At 41.4% G+C, this 18,554-nt stretch overlaps 1 protein-coding gene across 1 annotated transcript in view; it reads left to right on the plus strand.

The window, feature by feature from the left end:
- Positions 1–8,199, plus strand: part of agfg1a (ArfGAP with FG repeats 1a) — a 53,684-nt gene extending 45,485 nt beyond the window's left edge. The window contains 5 exon segments of the mRNA XM_069897299.1: positions 989–1,050; positions 1,052–1,067; positions 6,332–6,487; positions 6,583–6,668; positions 7,548–8,199. Of these exon segments, the coding sequence (XP_069753400.1) occupies positions 989–1,050; positions 1,052–1,067; positions 6,332–6,487; positions 6,583–6,668; positions 7,548–7,607 (380 nt within the window). The 3' untranslated portion in view covers positions 7,608–8,199.
- The last annotated feature ends 10,355 nt before the right edge of the window (positions 8,200–18,554 follow it).

An 18,554-nucleotide genomic window follows, 5' to 3' on the forward strand; every position in this document is an offset into this window, starting at 1 on the left:
TGACCTTCACTGAAATATTTAGAGAAATTAGATGAGTGATGGTAAGTTACAAAGTTGAGACTCTATAAGGCACGGGTGAGTACTGTGTGCAGTTTTGGGCATCTTGTTTGAGAAAGTGTTGGTGTTGCAAAATGTTCAAAGATTAACTAGAATTATATCAGGAATGAAAGGGAGAACATATGATGAACAATTGTCGCCTCTTGGACTGTACTCGAAGTCCAGAAGGATGAGGGGGGTACCTCATTGAGCCATTTAGAATGTTGAAAGACCTGCATGGATGTGGCAAGGATGTTTCCCATGGGAGGGAATTCTAGGATAAGAGGGCATAACATGAGGATAAAAGGGTGCCAATTTAAAACAGACTGGAAAATTTCTTTAGTCAGAGAGTTGTGAGTCTGTGGAACTTGTTACCATAAGCGGCTGTGGAACTGAGGTCATTGGATGTATTTAAGGGAGAGATTTCCAGATATTTGATTAGTCAGGGCATAAAGTGTTACGGGGAGAAAGCCAGGGAGTGGGAGGATAATCAACTCATGATTAGAATGGTGGAGCAGTCTCGATGGGCCAATGGGCCTACTTCTGCTTCTATATCTTGTGAACATATTAATCTGAATCAAAAGATTGGGAGTCCAAGCATCGCTCCAAGATTTTATTACATAACATCGACGTGCTGACCTGAAGTTCAGCTCTTTAAAGTGGTGTCGCGTCATGTTCCAACTAATTCGGGTCGGATGAATGCCTACTGAGTAACATCCACTGCTTGGATTTTATCACCTCATTCATCAGATTTTTAAGGCAAGATCTGAAGTGCGTAGAGGCCTGTGTTGTCATGTGACACAGCACAGTTGCATGATGTCACGAGCTCGATGGAAACTGCTTTTGCCAGTGGCTAAATGGCAAAATGAGCAATTGTCCTTTTTGTTATTTGTGATCTGACATTTGAGATAATTTATTTATTTGTTTCTGAACTTCACTGAGGCTTTTTCAGCAGGCATTTGTGTAGCTGCTCCTGTTCTGCCACCAACTGCTGCCTCAGACCCATTCCAGACCTAATGGAAGAACTGCAGGTATGGATGGAGTATTTGTGAAGTCTTGGCTGAAACCGTCATCATCTCGAGTGTGACGTGAACATGCGTGTGAAGTCATTCAAAGTCGCCACGTTCAAGCTGGATGAGCAATGGAACAGGTCATCAGCAATTCAGATTGTAATTCAGAAATCCTTCATGTAAAGGAATCGGCCATTCACACTGACAGCCTTGGGAGGCCATGTTCCTTGCTCAAAAGGTTTTGACAAAGAATTTTGTTCAAGTCGGTTTGTGTAAGATGCAGGCGCCACTGTTTCTTCACTTCATGGTCTTGAAATCTCAGATTGGGATTAGACAATGGTAATTCTCCTCATCACTTATGCCAGAGCTCTCTGCTTCGGTGGCAATATTCACAGAACCGGCAGTTTGTGCTAATCCAGACCTTTGCAGATGGACCAGATCCTGTGGATTCATCTTATTTTTATTTGGTTTCACGTCTGACCTTTACCTAATTTGTGTGTTTTAAACAGAAGCTATTAAAAAAATGACCTGCAACCTCTGAATTTAAACTGGTCATCACCAATAACATTTTCAAGTTATAGTTACCAAGTTGCAGTGACGTTTAGATTAATTGTGAAACGAAACATCCAGGATGACCCTGAAGACTGATCACTTAGGGAGAATTGGATTTGAGGGAGCAATTGAAAATTATTTTCTTCAACATACTTGCTAGACTGCAGAATACTTTGTTTCTTTGATATTTTTTTCCCCCTTCTGTTCGGTGCTTTGAGCAGTTTGTGGGTATGAGATGAAGTAGAGAGAATAACTGCTTTATTGAGCTTTTCCATTGTTCAGGAAACGGGGCTGTGCAATGGGAATTAAAGTCTAATGATGAATTTCCAAGCCAGGGTAGTGTGAAATTTTACTGTTTCTGGGGGTGATGTTCCAATATCAGAGTACTGATGTCTTCAGACCAGAAGCAACTAAAATGTACTTAGAATATTGACAGAAAATGGTGTAAAAGCAACCAATCTTCAGTGGTCATCATTTAACTAAGTTATTAAAACAATGAATGCGACAAGATTAGTGCTCTTTTCCTTATCCGGACATCTGGCAAATGGAGACCGGCGGTTGGGAGAGGCGGCTGGGCAACTGGAAGGGGTTGGGGTGGATATGGCAGCACAATTCGGGTGGGTTCTAGATAAAGGATCATGTACCTGTATAAGTGATATACGCATATATACATACACATATATATTTGCATACATACACACACATATATATATATACATATACACACCAATATATACATACACACACTATATATATATATGTATATATACATACACACACACACACACACACACACACACACACACACACACACATTTATTTCGCTATATTATCGTGTAGTTAGATTTTCTGTTTTATAAATGTTGGGGCCATGTCTAGCACCTTTAGTAAGTCAAATGTTGAACCCTTAGGAAGAGCTTTGGTGGCAATAATGAGATGAAAGTGAAAGATTTTAATTTCGTCTTTTTTTTTATAAGACATTTGTAAATAACTTTGAAATCAAATCCCTTCTCCCCCCCCAAAACAAAATCTACTTCACTTCGTGTGCCGATTTTGCCTCTGCCTCAGCTAATCTGCTGAAAACTATTCTTTGTTTCCCCTGTAAGACCCAACTTATTCCCGTACTCCGATTCCCCAAGTACTATATCCTGTACCTGAAAGATGCCATGAGAATCTTTTTGACCTGAAATTAGAGATCGGTTATCAGACTGCATCTAAAAATAAATGCAGGATCTAAGAGAGTTGTCATCTTGGATTTAAAATGGAGACCAGCGCAGGAATGAACCCTTCAGCCAACAATATCTGTCCCGGACATGATGCCAAATTAAACTTAGCTGCTTTCCTCTGCACATGATCCATTCCCTGCCATGTCATATGTCTATCTAAAAGCCTCTTAAACATTTCTATCATATCTGTTTCCATTACTATCCCTGGCATTCCATTCCTACCACTCTCTGTGTAACCAAAACTCTCCCAGCACTTCTCCTTTAAACTCCCTGCCACTGTCCGTGTCCCCCCCCCCCCACCTGCCAAAAGAAACAGATGCATATCCTGCAGAATTTAATGCTTTGACCCTTAGAAACAAATCCAGTGTCCAGCAGTGCCTCTAATATTATAAAAGTGCATCCATTTCCTCCCTCAGCTTGTGCATTCTGGGGAAAGCAATCCAAGTTCATCCAACTTCACCTGATGGCCCTCATGCCCTTGATTCAGGCACATCCTGGTAAATCTCCTCCGTTTCCTTTCCAAAGCTGCCTCATCCTTCCTGTAATGGGACAAACAGAATTGTACACCATATTCTGAGTGTAGCCTAGCTTAGAAGCAATACATTTTAAATTGTTACTAATGTAAACAGTTTTAAATTTAATTTAGACACAACACGGTTACAGGCCCTTTCAGCCCACAAGCCCAATTACACTCAATTGACCTGCAACCCCGGTACAGTGGGAAGAAACTGGAACACCCAGAGGAAACCCTCACAGTCACGGGGAGGACATACAAGCTCCTCACAGACAACGTGGGATTTGAGCCCCCCGTACCGATCGCTTGCACTGCAAAAGCATTGCACGAACTGCTACACTAACCATGCCAACTCGGTATCAACCTGACCTTATAATAGTGTGTCTTTTGCTGTGTAATTAAATGTCTGGGGTAAACTTGAATTTCAGATTCCGTTGGAGATGTTCCATAGATGCAGTTTCAGGAAAGTTAAAGTTGACACTACCTAACTATGCTGTAAACTAGCTTGATACTGGGAGGGTAGTGGGTGATAAATGAAAACTCATTGGTGAACTGTGCCAAATCTTGTTAAGAGAATGCTGATCATACAGACTCTATTGATGCCAAGTAATGCAACTACAAGGTGAAATAAAGAAGTGTGTGGTGTTTTCCTGAAGTAAGGGCCACAGAATAAAATTCCTCAGCTATTCTGAAATTACTGGATCTGTGGCTATTAAATCTCTAGTGCCTCATTCACGATTAAACTTGCTTATAGGTTGGTTGACTATTTAGGCTGCTGAATCAAAACCTGATCCTAACCATTATGTACGTTTCTAGCCAGAGACATTGGGTGTTGATGAGCAGTGGGAGTGTTGGCTGGCTTTTAACTTCCTTGGTCCATACTAGGTCAGCTGGTCATTAAATCAGAAGCAGGATTTATTGTCATGAACAAGTCATGAAGTTCATTGTTTTGCAACAGCGTCAGAGTGAAAACATTATTATTATAACCATCTTACGACATTATTATTTATATTTTATATAGTAACAAAAGAAGTGCATGAAAAGTCAGGCAGTGATTATTCAGGAATCTGATGGGAACAGAGAAGAAGCTGTCCTTGTGCTTCTGAGTGCTTGTCGTTAGGCTCCTGTACCTTTTCCCCGATGGTAGCAGAATGAAGAGGGCATAGCCTGGGTGGCGGGGTTCTTTGAGGATAGCGGCTGCTTTTTTAAGAGACCACCTCATGTAGATATACTCGAGGGAGTGAAGTCTGGTGCCTGTGATGTCTCAGGCCCAGTTAAAATCCTCTGGAGTTTATTCTTGTCCTGAGAGTTGGTGCCTCCATACCAGGCAGTGATGTAACCAGCCAGAATGCTCTCCGCGGTACACATGTAGAAGTTTTCAAGAGTTTTTGGTGACGAACTGAACCACCTCAGACACCTCACAAAGTATTGCCTCAGGCGAGCCTTCTTTGTGAATGCAGGACAGATCTTCGGAGATGTTGACACCCAGGAATTTGAAGTTCTCGACCCTCTCCACTACTGAGCCTTCGATGAGGGGTCGTGTTCCCTTGACTTCCTCCTGAAGTTCACAATCATCTCCTTGGTTTTGATGACGTTAAGCGCAAATTTGTTGTCATTACACCATTCGAAGAGGTGATCTATCTCCCTCCTGGACGCTTCCTCATTGCAATTGTGATTCTGCCTAAAACTATGGTGTCATCGGCAAACTAGTAGATAGTATTGGAATTGTGCCTGGCCACACAGCCATGGGTGTATAACGAGTAGAGCAGTGGGCTAAGCACACATCCTTGGGGTGGATCTGTGTTGATGATCAGTGAGGAGGAGATGTTTCCAATTCATACTGTTAACTTCAGATTTTGGTTGTGAACGATTAATCAAGGCAGGAAATTTGAGTGACTGTAATGCATTAATGTCATCACCTTCCCAGTTTTTGAGCATTGTAGTTAATGACAACTTGTTCAAGGTCACTTTCCTTGACTTAAGGCAATCAAAATATTGAAGATTTTTATTGACTTTTATTTGATAGTTTGAGTCCTTGTACTCTATGTACAGAGTATCTATAATATTTTCCCTCTAATAAATGTCTTGGTCCCTGTAGTTAGTAGTTTTTCAGGTAGGTCCACCATTTGCTGTCAGCTGATCCACAAAGTAATAATACACTGAACTTTTCTAGGTCTACCGTTGCCGATTGGCAACTCAACCATGTCAAATCACAGAACAGAGATGTGAAGGAATTTCTTCAGCCAGAGGGTGGTAAATCTGTGGAATTTTTTGCCACAGGTGGTTGTGGAGGTCAGGTCATTGGGTTTATTTAAGAGTAAGATTGTTAAATTCTTGATTAACCAAGGCATTAAAGGTTATGGGAAGAAGGCCTGGCAATGGGCCGAGTGGGAAAATGGATCAGTTCATGATTAAATGGTCTATTTCTGCTCCTATGTCAAGTGATGGACCAGAAGAAACCCCACCGATGGAACAGCTGAACATTGGCAACCAATTAAGCCATGCCCTGAAGCCTATTTGGCTGATAAACACATCCAGAACATTTTGAGCCATTCATAAAAATACGAAGTATTAAAAACAGTTTTTAAATGTTAAAAAAATCAAGCACAAAATTAAATTAATACATTAAATTCAATTTGAAACTCTGTCCCTTTTCATTGAGAGAGATGCTCCTGCAGACCTGCCCTGAGAGCAAGTGGCAAATTCTATAGCAAAGTACTGGAGAATTGCAGCAAATTCTCTTTCTACCATCTGAATATGAATGGGAAAAGAATCCCAGACTTGCCTTTCTGAACAAGTTCTATCCAGTTGTGTTGAACGCTTACCGTATCTTGCAGTCGTGTTAAAGTTATTCATGTTTATCCACAGCTGTGTGATAACAGTCCCCCATTTGTGCCTTTTTCAAAATTGTTTACTGTAATGATCCTATAAGCTTAACAAAGAGTGTTTAAAACTTTTAGTTCATTGCTTTTTTTCCTCTCTCTGTGTAATAGTAAGCTTTGGAACAGCATCGATGAGCATGCCAACTCTGTTTGCCACCCCAGCGGGGTACACTCTTCCCACCAGTTACAGTGGTGGGTTTCATCAACCAGTTTTGTCAGCCCCTGGGGCCTTTCCTCAGCACGCAGCATTTTCATCACAGCCGGCTGGTAATATTCAGAGAGCTTCTCGTTAATATTCACTTTCACAAATTCCCTCTTATCAGTTCCAATCACCGAAATCTCTTGCCTTTTTTCCCCATCAGGTGGCGCCTTTAGTTCATTTGGGCAGCCAAAGCCTCTGGTTATGCCATTTGGTCAACAAATGGGAGTGTCTACTAATCCATTTCTGGTAAGATTTCACAGTGCTTTCAATTTTATTTTCTGATTTTTTTTAAATTCCCATATTCCCTTTTAAAAAACTTATCAAAGCTCTAAATAGCATCTGCCTTGGATGTAATAGTGTGAAATGCCAGATGTTGGCTCATGAAGATGATTTGATTTGAAAACGTGAAGTTCAAAGTCTTTAAAGGATCTTGAGTCGGTGACTTATTCAGCTATACCAGCTCTGCAGCTTGGGCATTACAGTAGCTAAAATGTGTGGAAAAGTTAAACATTTAGTGAATATAATTTTAGAATAAAAATGAAATATTTTAATGATTATATCTGAGGTAACAGAAAAACACTGCTTTGAAGTACAATGGTGGAAATGCATTGATCATGCCATACATGGGTGTACTAAAGGCATTGATCAAGCCATACATGGGTGTACTAAAGGTATTGATCACGCCATACATGGGTGTACTAAAGGCATTGATCAAGCCATACATGGGTGTACTAAAGGCATTGATCACGCCATACATGGGTGTACTAAAGGCATTGATCAAGCCATACATGGGTGTACTAAAGGCATTGATCAAGCCATACATGGGTGTACTAAAGACATTGATCAAGCCATACATGGGTGTACTAAAGGCATTGATCAAGCCATACATGGGTGTACTAAAGGCATTGATCAAGCCATACATGGGTGTACTAAAGGCATTGATCAAGCCATACATGGGTGTACTAAAGGCATTGATCAAGCCATACATGGGTGCACTAAAGGCCTGTTTAACTGTAGCTTTTCAAAGCTGTGGATCTTGCATTTCATTTATATATAAACTTTATTGAGCATGTAAAGACGGCCGATAGTCACTGTCCCTTTCTTTCCCTGTTCCCCTCCCTGCAGGCTGGAGCTCCAATGGGGCAGTTTCCAACAGGAAACTCCTCAACCAACCCATTCTTATAGCCTGGTGAATTCCTGTCAGGAGTGTGATGCCTCCAGATCTCTTGCTCCGTTTTGTTGCTCACTGATCTTGGCTTTAAACACAAGAGTCTCTGAAGCTTGTATTTTGTATAAATGGGATAATATATGCAGAAAAGGACTTGCCTCATGTCCTTTATTTAACTGTTACTTGGCAAGAAGGTTCAAGATGTAACCATATCATGTATATTGAAATGAGCTAATGTTAAGTTATTGCAAATCCTATCTTTCATTGCTGTGCAGTACTGTACATATTTTTCTTTGACATTTAGTTATTGTGCACGTTGGTATTTGTAATTTAACACACATGGTAATGTGAAATGTTACTGATCAAAAAGAATCATGAGATAGCTGAATTTACAAGGATGAAATTGCTGCAACAACATTTGCCTTTTACGTTCTGGTTTTGAATTAAACTAGTTTTATCAATTTGTGAACTTAAAATACAATGGATTTTGAGGAAAATTCTCTTATTTATAATCTTTGAGTATGTAGAGAACAGCACCTCTGCCTAATAAAGGAGATCATGTTTTGCTACAGTTTGCAATTGACAAAATAAATACTATTATTAAGAATGCCCTTGGAGATTTATGTTAAACATCCCCTATTGTGATATTTCTCATGTTGCAATGTTATACATTAGCGTACAAAATAATAGAAACTGCAATTGGAAAAAGGCCATTCATCTGTGCAGTTCTATAAATGTCATCAACTTATATTTGCATATCTTTAAAATATTTATCTAGATACTAAATATCAAAAATATTTCTTTGGCTGTGAAGACCTGTTTACATTCAGGATTTAAAAGCTATGGCAAGCTCACTTCTCTTCAAAAGGTAAGTTAATTACTGAAAAACTTAAGAACAACTTTGTTCTCCACCAGAGGACATCCAGAACACAATAGCCTCACCAGCAAATATTAACATTCTGATATTCTGATTCTTGCTTTTAAATCCACCCCCTTCTGATCTTCTGTGTCCCCCAGTTATACAATCTATCAATGCCCCTTTATTTCTCTACATCTTGGTGTGAAATATTTAAATCACCTTACTGCAAGTTTTGCTCTCTTGAAGATTTTATAGCGCTGGATGGGTCACGTCTCCAGAATGGAGGACCATCGCCTTCCCAAGATCGTATTATATGGCGAGCTCTCCACTGGCCACCGTGACAGAGGTGCACCAAAGAAAAGGTACAAGGACTGCCTAAAGAAATCTCTTGGTGCCTGCCACATTGACCACCGCCAGTGGGCTGATAACGCCTCAAACCGTGCATCTTGGCGCCTCACAGTTTGGCGGGCAGCAGCCTCCTTTGAAGAAGACCGCAGAGCCCACCTCACTGACAAAAGGCAAAGGAGGAAAAACCCAACACCCAACCCCAACCAACCAATTTTCCCTTGCAACCGCTGCAATCGTGTCTGCCTGTCCCGCATCGGACTGGTCAGCCACAAACGAGCCTGCAGCTGACGTGGACTTTTTACCCCCTCCATAAATCTTCGTCCGCGAAGCCAAGCCAAAGAAGAAGAAGAGAAAGAAGATTGACACATCAACTGAAGAAATAATTTCACAATATTCAACCCTTGGGTTTCTCCAATTAGCTGTCTCCCAGGCTACACCCAATCCCTGTAAAGTAATAGCGGCTGCCTAGGACTCTGTCAATCATCATTAAATCCTTCAAAAGACTGAGCAGGCTTTCAGTAGGATTCAGCCAGGGTCAATTGGTCCAGAGGTGGATGTGAGGGAGGGAGAGGTAAAGTGAAAGTGGCTGCCTTTGACATTCAAGTTCAGATTCATTGTCAGATGTACAAGATGCAGTGATGAAGTTTGTTTTGTGAGCGGTCACCTAGTAATCTCACGCATAGTACAGTGAGTAAGATGAATGCAGAGTTACAAAGATGGATCTCTGCTGATACATAGAAAAGGTTACAATTTTACTACTGTATGGTTCATTGAGAAATCTAATAATAGCTGGAAAGAAGCTGTTCTTGAAGCTGGTGCGCATGATCTCACACCCGTGAATCTTCTTCCTGAGGGGAGGGGGTGAAAAAAGTGTGGCTGGAGTGGAAAAGTCTGTTAATGTGTTGGCTGCTTTCCAAGGCTGATGATGAAGTCATTAAAGGGCAGAGGAGTATGTATGGTGGCTTGAGCCATGTTAGGTTAAGCATGGCACTAAGGCACAGTGGCCCAGCAATTAATGCTGCTTCTCAGATTTCAGATTTATTATCTGAGTACATCACATACAACCCTGAGATTCTTGTTCCTGCAGGTGAGGCAGAATTACCACTTATTGGTAGTGCAAAAAAAAAACTACACAATGTACACGTGTAAACAAAGAAATGTAAATAAAATGTGCAATATAGAGAGAAAAATAATAGAGTGTAAATGTGAGAGTCCCTGATTGAGTTTATTGTTGAGGAGCTTAAAGGTGGAGAGATGGCAGCTGTTCCTGAACCTGGTGATGCTAGTCTTATGACATCCTATGCCTTTTTCCTGTTAGTAGCAGTGAGAACAGAATGTGTGCTGGATGATGGGGATCCTTGAGAATCCACAGGCAAGAGGTAATGGGTGGATAAGGGAGGGAGGGGGGGCAGGATGAGAGCTGGAGGAAAGGATACAGAGGGATATGGAAGAGAGGGAGAATAGGGATGTGTTCTAGCAGGAACCAGAGGTCGATGTTGATGCCATTCGGTTGGAGAGAGCCCAGACAGAACATTAGGAGTTGCTCCACCAATTTATGGATGGCCTTGGTTTGCCATGAGGCCATGGACAGACATGTCAGGGTGGGAATGGGACACAGAATTGAAATGGTTGGCCACTGAGAAATCCCTGCCATTGATGTGGACAAAGTGAAAGTGTTCAGCAAAGTGATCTCCCAGTCTGTATCCAGTCTTCCAATGTAGAGAAGGGCACATGCCATTAGGTTGTAGGCTATGCAGAAGGAATAAAACCTGTTGCTCCTCAAGTCTACATTTGACCTCAGCCTGGCAATGGATGAGTCCAAGGACACACACATATATATATGTATGTGTGTGTATGTATATGTATATATATATATATATATATATATATATGTGTGTGTGTGTATATATATATATATATATATATATACCTCACTGACAAAAGGCAAAGGAGGAAAAACCCAACACCCAACCCCAACCAACCAATTTTCCCCTGCAACCGCTGCAATCGTGTCTGCCTGTCCCGCATCGGACTTGTCAGCCACAAACGAGCCTGCAGCTGACGTGGACTTTTTACCCCCTCCATAAATCTTCGTCCGCGAAGCCAAGCCAAAGATATATATATATTTATTTTTATATATATTTATATATATATATTTATATACATATTTATATGTATATATATGTATGTGTGTGTATATATGTGTTTGTATGTGTGTGTGCATATATATATGTGTATATGTGTGTGTATATATGTATGTGCGTGTATATATATGTGTGTGTATATATGTATGTGTGTAGATATGTATGTGTGTGTATATATGTGTGTGTGTGTGTGTGTATATATATGTATGTGTATATATGTGTGTGTGCATATATATGTGTGTATATATATATGTGTGTGTGTGTGTATATATATATATATATATATCTGTGTGGCAATGGTGAACATGAGAGCTCAGCTGCCTCCAATTCAAATACCAGCGTATTGATACATACAGCTGCCTGGAACTTGGTACCAAATTAGTTCATTTTTAAAACCTGGAAACATGCAGAGCTATTTTTTAGCTTAAACATGATAGCGCAATGTTGATTGAAGATCAAGAACCAAGAAAGGTGGCTGTGATATCGCTGAGGATACGATGTACTTTTAGAAGCTGATCAGCATAGTTAAAGGTTTTAACTAAACATCAACACTAACTTGTTTACTTTCTCTCCCAGTTCTGATGGAAAATCTTTGACATAAAACTTGAACTCATAAATGCTGCCAGAACTGCTGAGCATTTCCATGGTTTTCTGTTTATGTTTGGAGAAGCAAGTTATCCAGTGACCTGGACTCTCAAACCAGACACTTGCATCCAAATTCTACCATGGAGTGTTTCAGTGTAATTAATGAAGTATAACAAAGTCTCAAAACTGAAGATGCTGGAATCTTTGGCAAACATGAAGAAACAGGAGAGCCACAGTAGGTCCGGTGTCAATGTTTTGGGTAGGGACCCTTATTGCAGGTTTAAACATCTACATACCAGGTCTCAAAATCAAAAAGGTAGTGTTAATTATGATGTTCATAAAAGTACCAGACTGATAGAAAATCCCATCTATTCAATTAAAATCCTCAGGGAAGGAACCTGCTCCCCTTACCTAATCTGACCAACAGTATATGTGACTCCAATCCACCAGTATTTGCCTTCAGTGGGACCTGGCAAGTTCCGGTTTATTATCATTCGACTGTACACATGCAACCCAACGAAACAGCATTTCTCCAGATTTCGGTGTGCACACATGCACACCCAATGCACAGCATATAATAATTGCAGGTATACGTAAAGATGTGATGTAACCCAGTGAAGGGAAACTGATGGACTGCTTCCTCGTGCCACGAAGGTGAGGCCATGAAAGCCTTATTTTGCTAGGCAAGAAATTAACAACTAAATAGTTTTGTGTCTGCAAGTAGATTCTAAATATAAAGAAAAATATGTCTAACTCTATCAAATTTTATTCCCACTATTACAAACTTTGTCTAGAATTCAAAATCAAATAGTAGAAATGTGAAATAAAAGGAGAGAAAAAGACAGTGAAATGTTGTTTTTCAATATCCTGATTTTCTAAAATCTCAAAAAGTGATTTCAATCCAACTATCCATCATTATTTGTGTTCATTCTTTGACTGGCAATAATTTCAATCTAACCTGGATGGAAAACCTGCAGCCTCATGTCTGAGGTTAAATGAAAGCTAGGTTAAATGCCAGAGAATGTTGGGCGAGCATGTTTTCCTGCAGGTTCAGTGATGTAAATTTCTATGGCACACAATACCTGAGGTGTACACATACCTTGAAGAGGTATACTAATCTGCAAAGCCTTCTCCATCACTCACTCCACCATTGGGGTAGAAAGGAGGGATGGGGTCTTGAGGTCCTGGGCGAAGTGGTGAACGAAAGTTTGATAACACTGCATATAGTAGGCTTTTCCAGTTCATGCTTAATTTAACCCAAGAAACTTGTGACTACAACAAAGCTCAACTGTTTACAATCCACACAGGTTCATTAAGTTACACCCAACCTATACAATGAAGTTGGTTGTTTTAAGCATATACAGAGCCGTTGTCATACCCACACTCCTGTTCGGCTCCGAATCATGGGTCCTCTACCGGCATCACCTACGGCTCCTAGAACGCTTCCACCAGCGTTGTCTCCGCTCCATCCTCAACATTCATTGGAGCGCTTTCATCCCTAACGTCGAAGTACTCGAGATGGCAGAGGTCGACAGCATCGAGTCCACGCTGCTGAAGATCCAGCTGCGCTGGGTGGGTCACGTCTCCAGAATGGAGGACCATCGCCTTCCCAAGATCGTGTTATATGGCGAGCTCTCCACTGGCCACCGTGACAGAGGTGCACCAAAGAAAAGGTACAAGGACTGCCTAAAGAAATCTCTTGGTGCCTGCCACATTGACCACCGCCAGTGGGCTGATATCGCCTCAAACCGTGCATCTTGGCGCCTCACAGTTTGGCGGGCAGCAACCTCCTTTGAAGAAGACTGCAGAGCCCACCTCACTGACAAAAGGCAAATGAGGAAAAACCCAACACCCAACCCCAACCAACCAATTTTCCCCTGCAACTGCTGCAACCGTGTCTGCCTGTCCCGCATCGGACTTGTCAGCCACAAACGTGCCTGCAGCTGACGTGGACATTTACCCCCTCCATAAATCTTCGTCCGCGAAGCCAAGCCAAAGATACAATGAAGGATTGCTCAACAAAGACAATGGTCAATGTTTGTCTCACAATACCTCAGTGCCTTGCACACTGATTCACTGCAGCCTGGGTCTCTAACTGCTAGTTTCTTTATTACGCTCCTGGTGTCCACTTCTACAGATGGACCCATTTTTTAATCATAAGCTATTCTTTATCACCCTTGCTTATTTTCAGCTACTTGAATGGTTTCCTTGTAGTAACTGCCAAGATAGAATTCTGGCACAAATGTTGCTTGGTTTACCTATGTGGCCCTCTGGAAATTTCAATCCCTCCTTTGTTCTCTTTATCTTTTTATCAGTGTTCTGAGTCTACTTGTTTCATGTACCGCATTTCATTCGCAGGTTTCAGGTAGTTGTCCCAGATTATTACACCACTGTCTCACAGACTATGTTAAAGCCCTGACTTTAACATCCTGAAAGTTAAATTTTTCAGTCAGCATTATTTTTGACTTAACTGATCAAACTTGATCGGACATAATTTTAGTGGTGTTGCGAATGCTGGCTTGTAAGATGGCATTTGAATCTTAAAACTGTCACCCCAAAATCAGGGTTGTTTTGAACACCAAGTAAAAATTCGGCACTCCCCCGCGGGGTCCATCCACCCAGTCCAACTGCCGACAGGCTCTGTACGGGCCTGTTAAGGAGCCCAATGGTGATTTATTTAAAAATATGCTAGTAAAATTTAAATCTTTACTGGGTAATTTGCTTTTAAAAGCAGCCAACCTTTGACATCACTTGCAAGATTGAGCAGCGGGGAGAACGGCAGAGGGTCTGAGATGATAGGACTCTCCTGGGGGACCCAGTGAAAACCACAGATGAAGCTGACCCTTTGATCGGTCACTCTCTGTTCAATGACAATCATATAAAATGCTGATGCTGGAGATCTAAAATATAAACAGATAATGCTGGAAATTCTCAGCGAGTACTGATGGAGTGCCCTTTATTCCAGTTGGCTGGTGTTCATGAGGTCCGACGTATGCGTTAGTCACCAATCAGGGCCTGGCATTGTGGGACAACAGTGAGTGCGGATGGTTGCTGTCTGTGCAGGGAGGGGACGTTTAGCCTGACCCCCCCCAGCTCCTGCAAATAGTGGGCAATGCCTCCTGATGGAGAGCAAAAGAAATGCTCAGTGCATTAATAAACTGTGTCATCCATCGGACTAACCTGACTTTCAGCCATGGGTTCCAGCTGAGTTAATACCCACAACACTGTCGAAACTGAAAGAATGCTGATTTCCCCTCTGGCACTACACAGATGAGCCAAAATGAAGCAACTTCAGCTTAGAGCCAGTATAATTGGACTACTGTGTACAGATTCTGTGCTTATTTTAATTTCATTCACACTGTTCTTGTGACATTTGCATTATGATTGTCTCCACACACTTATAACTGTTGATGCTCCCACCTACTGACATCCCCGTTGGAACGACTTTGATCATTGTTCATCCATATCTCATTCTCTGAGAAATAGGTTCACCCCTATTTCATCCTTAGACCACCCACAAGCGCCACGTAGCAAGGAGGTCAGTTGTCTCATTGCCCAGTTTGATGACCACATCACAGAACTGAAACCTACAGCTCAAGGACACTCAGGAGATACCAGGTTTGCAAAAGTTGATGTTATTCTTTGTTCTTCCAGATATTGAATGCAAATTTCTATCCATTTATATCTTCATCAAGGGCCTTAGGAGCAGATACTCGGCCGTGCATCGTATTTGGAGCATAAATCTTTTGCATTCCTAATATTTCAAACTATCAGTTTTCCTGATTCAAGACACCTTGATTTGGAATAATTACTCAGGTGAGCTACAGTGGTGTTGTTTTGCACCTGGAGAATAAAGAAGTTTATGTTTGACATGGAGTTAATTCATCACACAATTTGCTAAATTTTGGTGATCATTTTGGTCATCAACCGAGTTTGATAAGATTGGTCATTTGTTTGAGCATAATAGCTTTCCACTCCTGCACACCCAACTCACAATGTTTCATTAATTAAATCCAGCAGCAAGATGATTGAGAATCCAGGGGTTGGAAGAACACTGTTGCAGCTATAACAAAGGTTCCTTTTATTATCTCATAATAAAACATTAAAATGTAATAAACATTATATACTTTAACATAAAAGGACATCATGATCATTGCTCTGCACCCTTAAAGAGAAGCAGAGAGTCCCTTCAGAAGCATTGAGTGTCCATGCATTTGCCTACAGCACTCCTGCAGCCTTTACAGCTGCAGACCCCTGTTCAAACCATTAGCAATCCAAGCTCCAGATCAGGAAGCCTAAGCGCCCAAGGCCCTTGGCCAAGAGCCCTTTTTGCCCTCTTGAATCCTGATTCTGATACCAGATTCCCATGACCCAGCCTCCAGCTGCCTAGATTCTGTGTGGGTCCTTCGACTACAGGTTGCCAGCAGCCTGTGTTGGTCCTTCAGCTGCTGAGCCCCTCGCTGGCCCACTACCATGATCACTTTCCCTGAGGGGGAATTTCCCAGGCTTCTCCTCAATCGGGAGTGTTCTTCCCGTTTCTGGTGCCCTGTGCCAGTCTGCTGTTCCCCCAGAGTCTGGAACCCCAGCACAGGCACCACCATCTTGGACACTGACCTCAGTGGGTGCAGGATTGTAAAAAAAATCACTATTGGCTCCTTTCACATGCCATTCAAAGCCTGTACAGAGCTGTAGGACCCTGCAGAGCAGCACTGTGACTACTCCCCAGGTCCAGCCAGTGATAACGGGACTGTTATAGCCGCTGTAGCAGTGCCACCATTTTCTTTTTTTCAAAATCTATTGACCATCAAAACAACTTTGTTCACATTATACATAAATACGTTGTGCCCCTTTTTCAACAGAAAAAACTGCACATGTACATAGATATTCACGTCCACCCTCAAATTCATGCTGACCACCACCCCCCACCCCGCCACACCCTGACCACCTTGGCTCTTCGCTGACAGTATTGTATATTACCTATTAGTCATACCTTGTACAATAAGACATTTAATCTGTAAGCACTTGTAGCTCAGAAATAACTCAGTGATAACATTTATGTTTTTTTTCCGATGTACCCTCTTAATGTATATTTGATTTTCTCCAGTTTAATTTAAAAAAAACTGATGTCTCTTTCTCTATTAGCTAAGCATTTAATCATGTTGCACCGGAAGTCTAAAAGGGTTCCCTCTATTACACAATGTATTAAAGACTTTGTTTTTGTCTTTCAAGATTCAATTTATTGTCATGTAATTAAAAACAGTGTCATAATTACACGAAATTCCCTTTTGTCTGCTGTAAGGCAGACAGATTCGCCATCGGCAGAAATTACAGTCCGAGAAAGAGTCTGAGAGAGTTCCCCACCTCCCCCCCCAATCACCAAGTGTCCATGGATTCATCTCCAGCGCTCCCGAACCCCCGCAGCCACACAGAGTACAGACCTTCTGCCACCTCCCTCCAAGGATACCCTTTCATTCCATTTGTTTGTTCAATCTCTTCCACAGCTCATTGAAGCCTCATCCATTCATTCATCCGTGTCATGACTCTGCAGGGCTGCGATCCCGCTCACCCAATCAATGACCTCACCCAATCAATGACCTCCTCCAATGTCATGGATGATTTCACTCCAGAGTCGACAGTTCCTTTCAAACCACTCACCCAGATTTAAACTGGTTTTTGCAGCAAAAAAAAACCTTGGAAGTGTTCACAGTCATTGCAATACTGTAAACGAATGATGTGAAAGTAATAGGGATAATAGTGGAATTGTGCATTCTGACCAGGCACCTGTTTTCAGTTTATTACCCATTTGCCTGGTAGTTATTCTGAACACATGGAAGGTATCTTATTAAATTGGCCAAATATGTGACTGATTTTAAAATTGGAACCGAATTATATCTGTGCACAATGATTCTGTTCTCCAAACCAATGTCTTGTCTCATCTGGGTTGTGCGATGTGAGATTAGTATTACTTTAGCTCCCATGGCAATGTCACCATTCATTCAGTGAAGGTCAATGTCAGAAATGTTCCAGCAAAGCAGGATAATCTCTATTAAAAGAGATGAAATTCTAACAATAATGCTGTAAAACCTTAGGTTTTTTTTTTCCTGCTTTGATTGAATATGCAATATAAATTCTAGAGGAATTTTGCTTCCATTATACTTAATTAAATATGATGTATTTGGAACTGGCATACAATGTATGGATGATGCCTCATTCTGTGCTATACCTAAATCTGTGTGGAGAGATAGTTGCCAGAGCTTCCCATACAAAAGACCTTTAATCTTGTGCCAGCTAGACTTTGGTCTGGGAGGTGATCAGTAAGATCACCTCATTGACAATGAACCAATGCAGAAAATATCCTACTTCTGAAAGAGTCAAGGTAAAGGTGATTCAGCAGTCTACTTCCTCAGCAGTTTGCAAAGGTTTGGTATGGCACTGGCAAATTTTGACAGAGGTGTGGTGGAAAGTGTGCTGACTGGCTGCATCACGGTCTGATATGGGGACACAGGATACATCTGCATAGAAAGCCCTGCTAAAGATAGTGGACACAGCCCAGGACATCAAAGGCAAAACCCTCCCCACCATCGAGATTAGCTACATGGAACACTACCTTCGGAGAGCAGCAGCAATCATCGAGGATCTGCATCACCCAGCACATGCTCCGTTCTCATTGCTACCACCAGGAAAAAAGTATCAGTGCCGCAAGACTCGCACCACCAGGTTCAGGAACAGCTGCTTCCGCTCCACCAGCAGACTTCCTAACAACAAACTCAAATCAGAGAGTTATTTAAGGACTCTTACTTATGCACTTGGATTTTTTTTTTCCTCTCTGGATTGCAGTCAGATTACATTTCTTTATTTGTTTACATGTATATGTACCTTGTTCAGTATAGTTTTTTTTTAAACCACTCAGAATGAGCAGGAATTTCAATGAATGCATGTATTGTAGTCATCAGTCTGCATGAAGCCTAAAAGTACTAAATTAATAATGAAGGACTGAGGTAAGTGTCTAAATTCATCGAGCCAATCAC

This window comes from Narcine bancroftii, chromosome 9, assembly GCF_036971445.1.
Source record: "Narcine bancroftii isolate sNarBan1 chromosome 9, sNarBan1.hap1, whole genome shotgun sequence".
NCBI classification, from domain to species: domain Eukaryota; kingdom Metazoa; phylum Chordata; class Chondrichthyes; order Torpediniformes; family Narcinidae; genus Narcine; species Narcine bancroftii.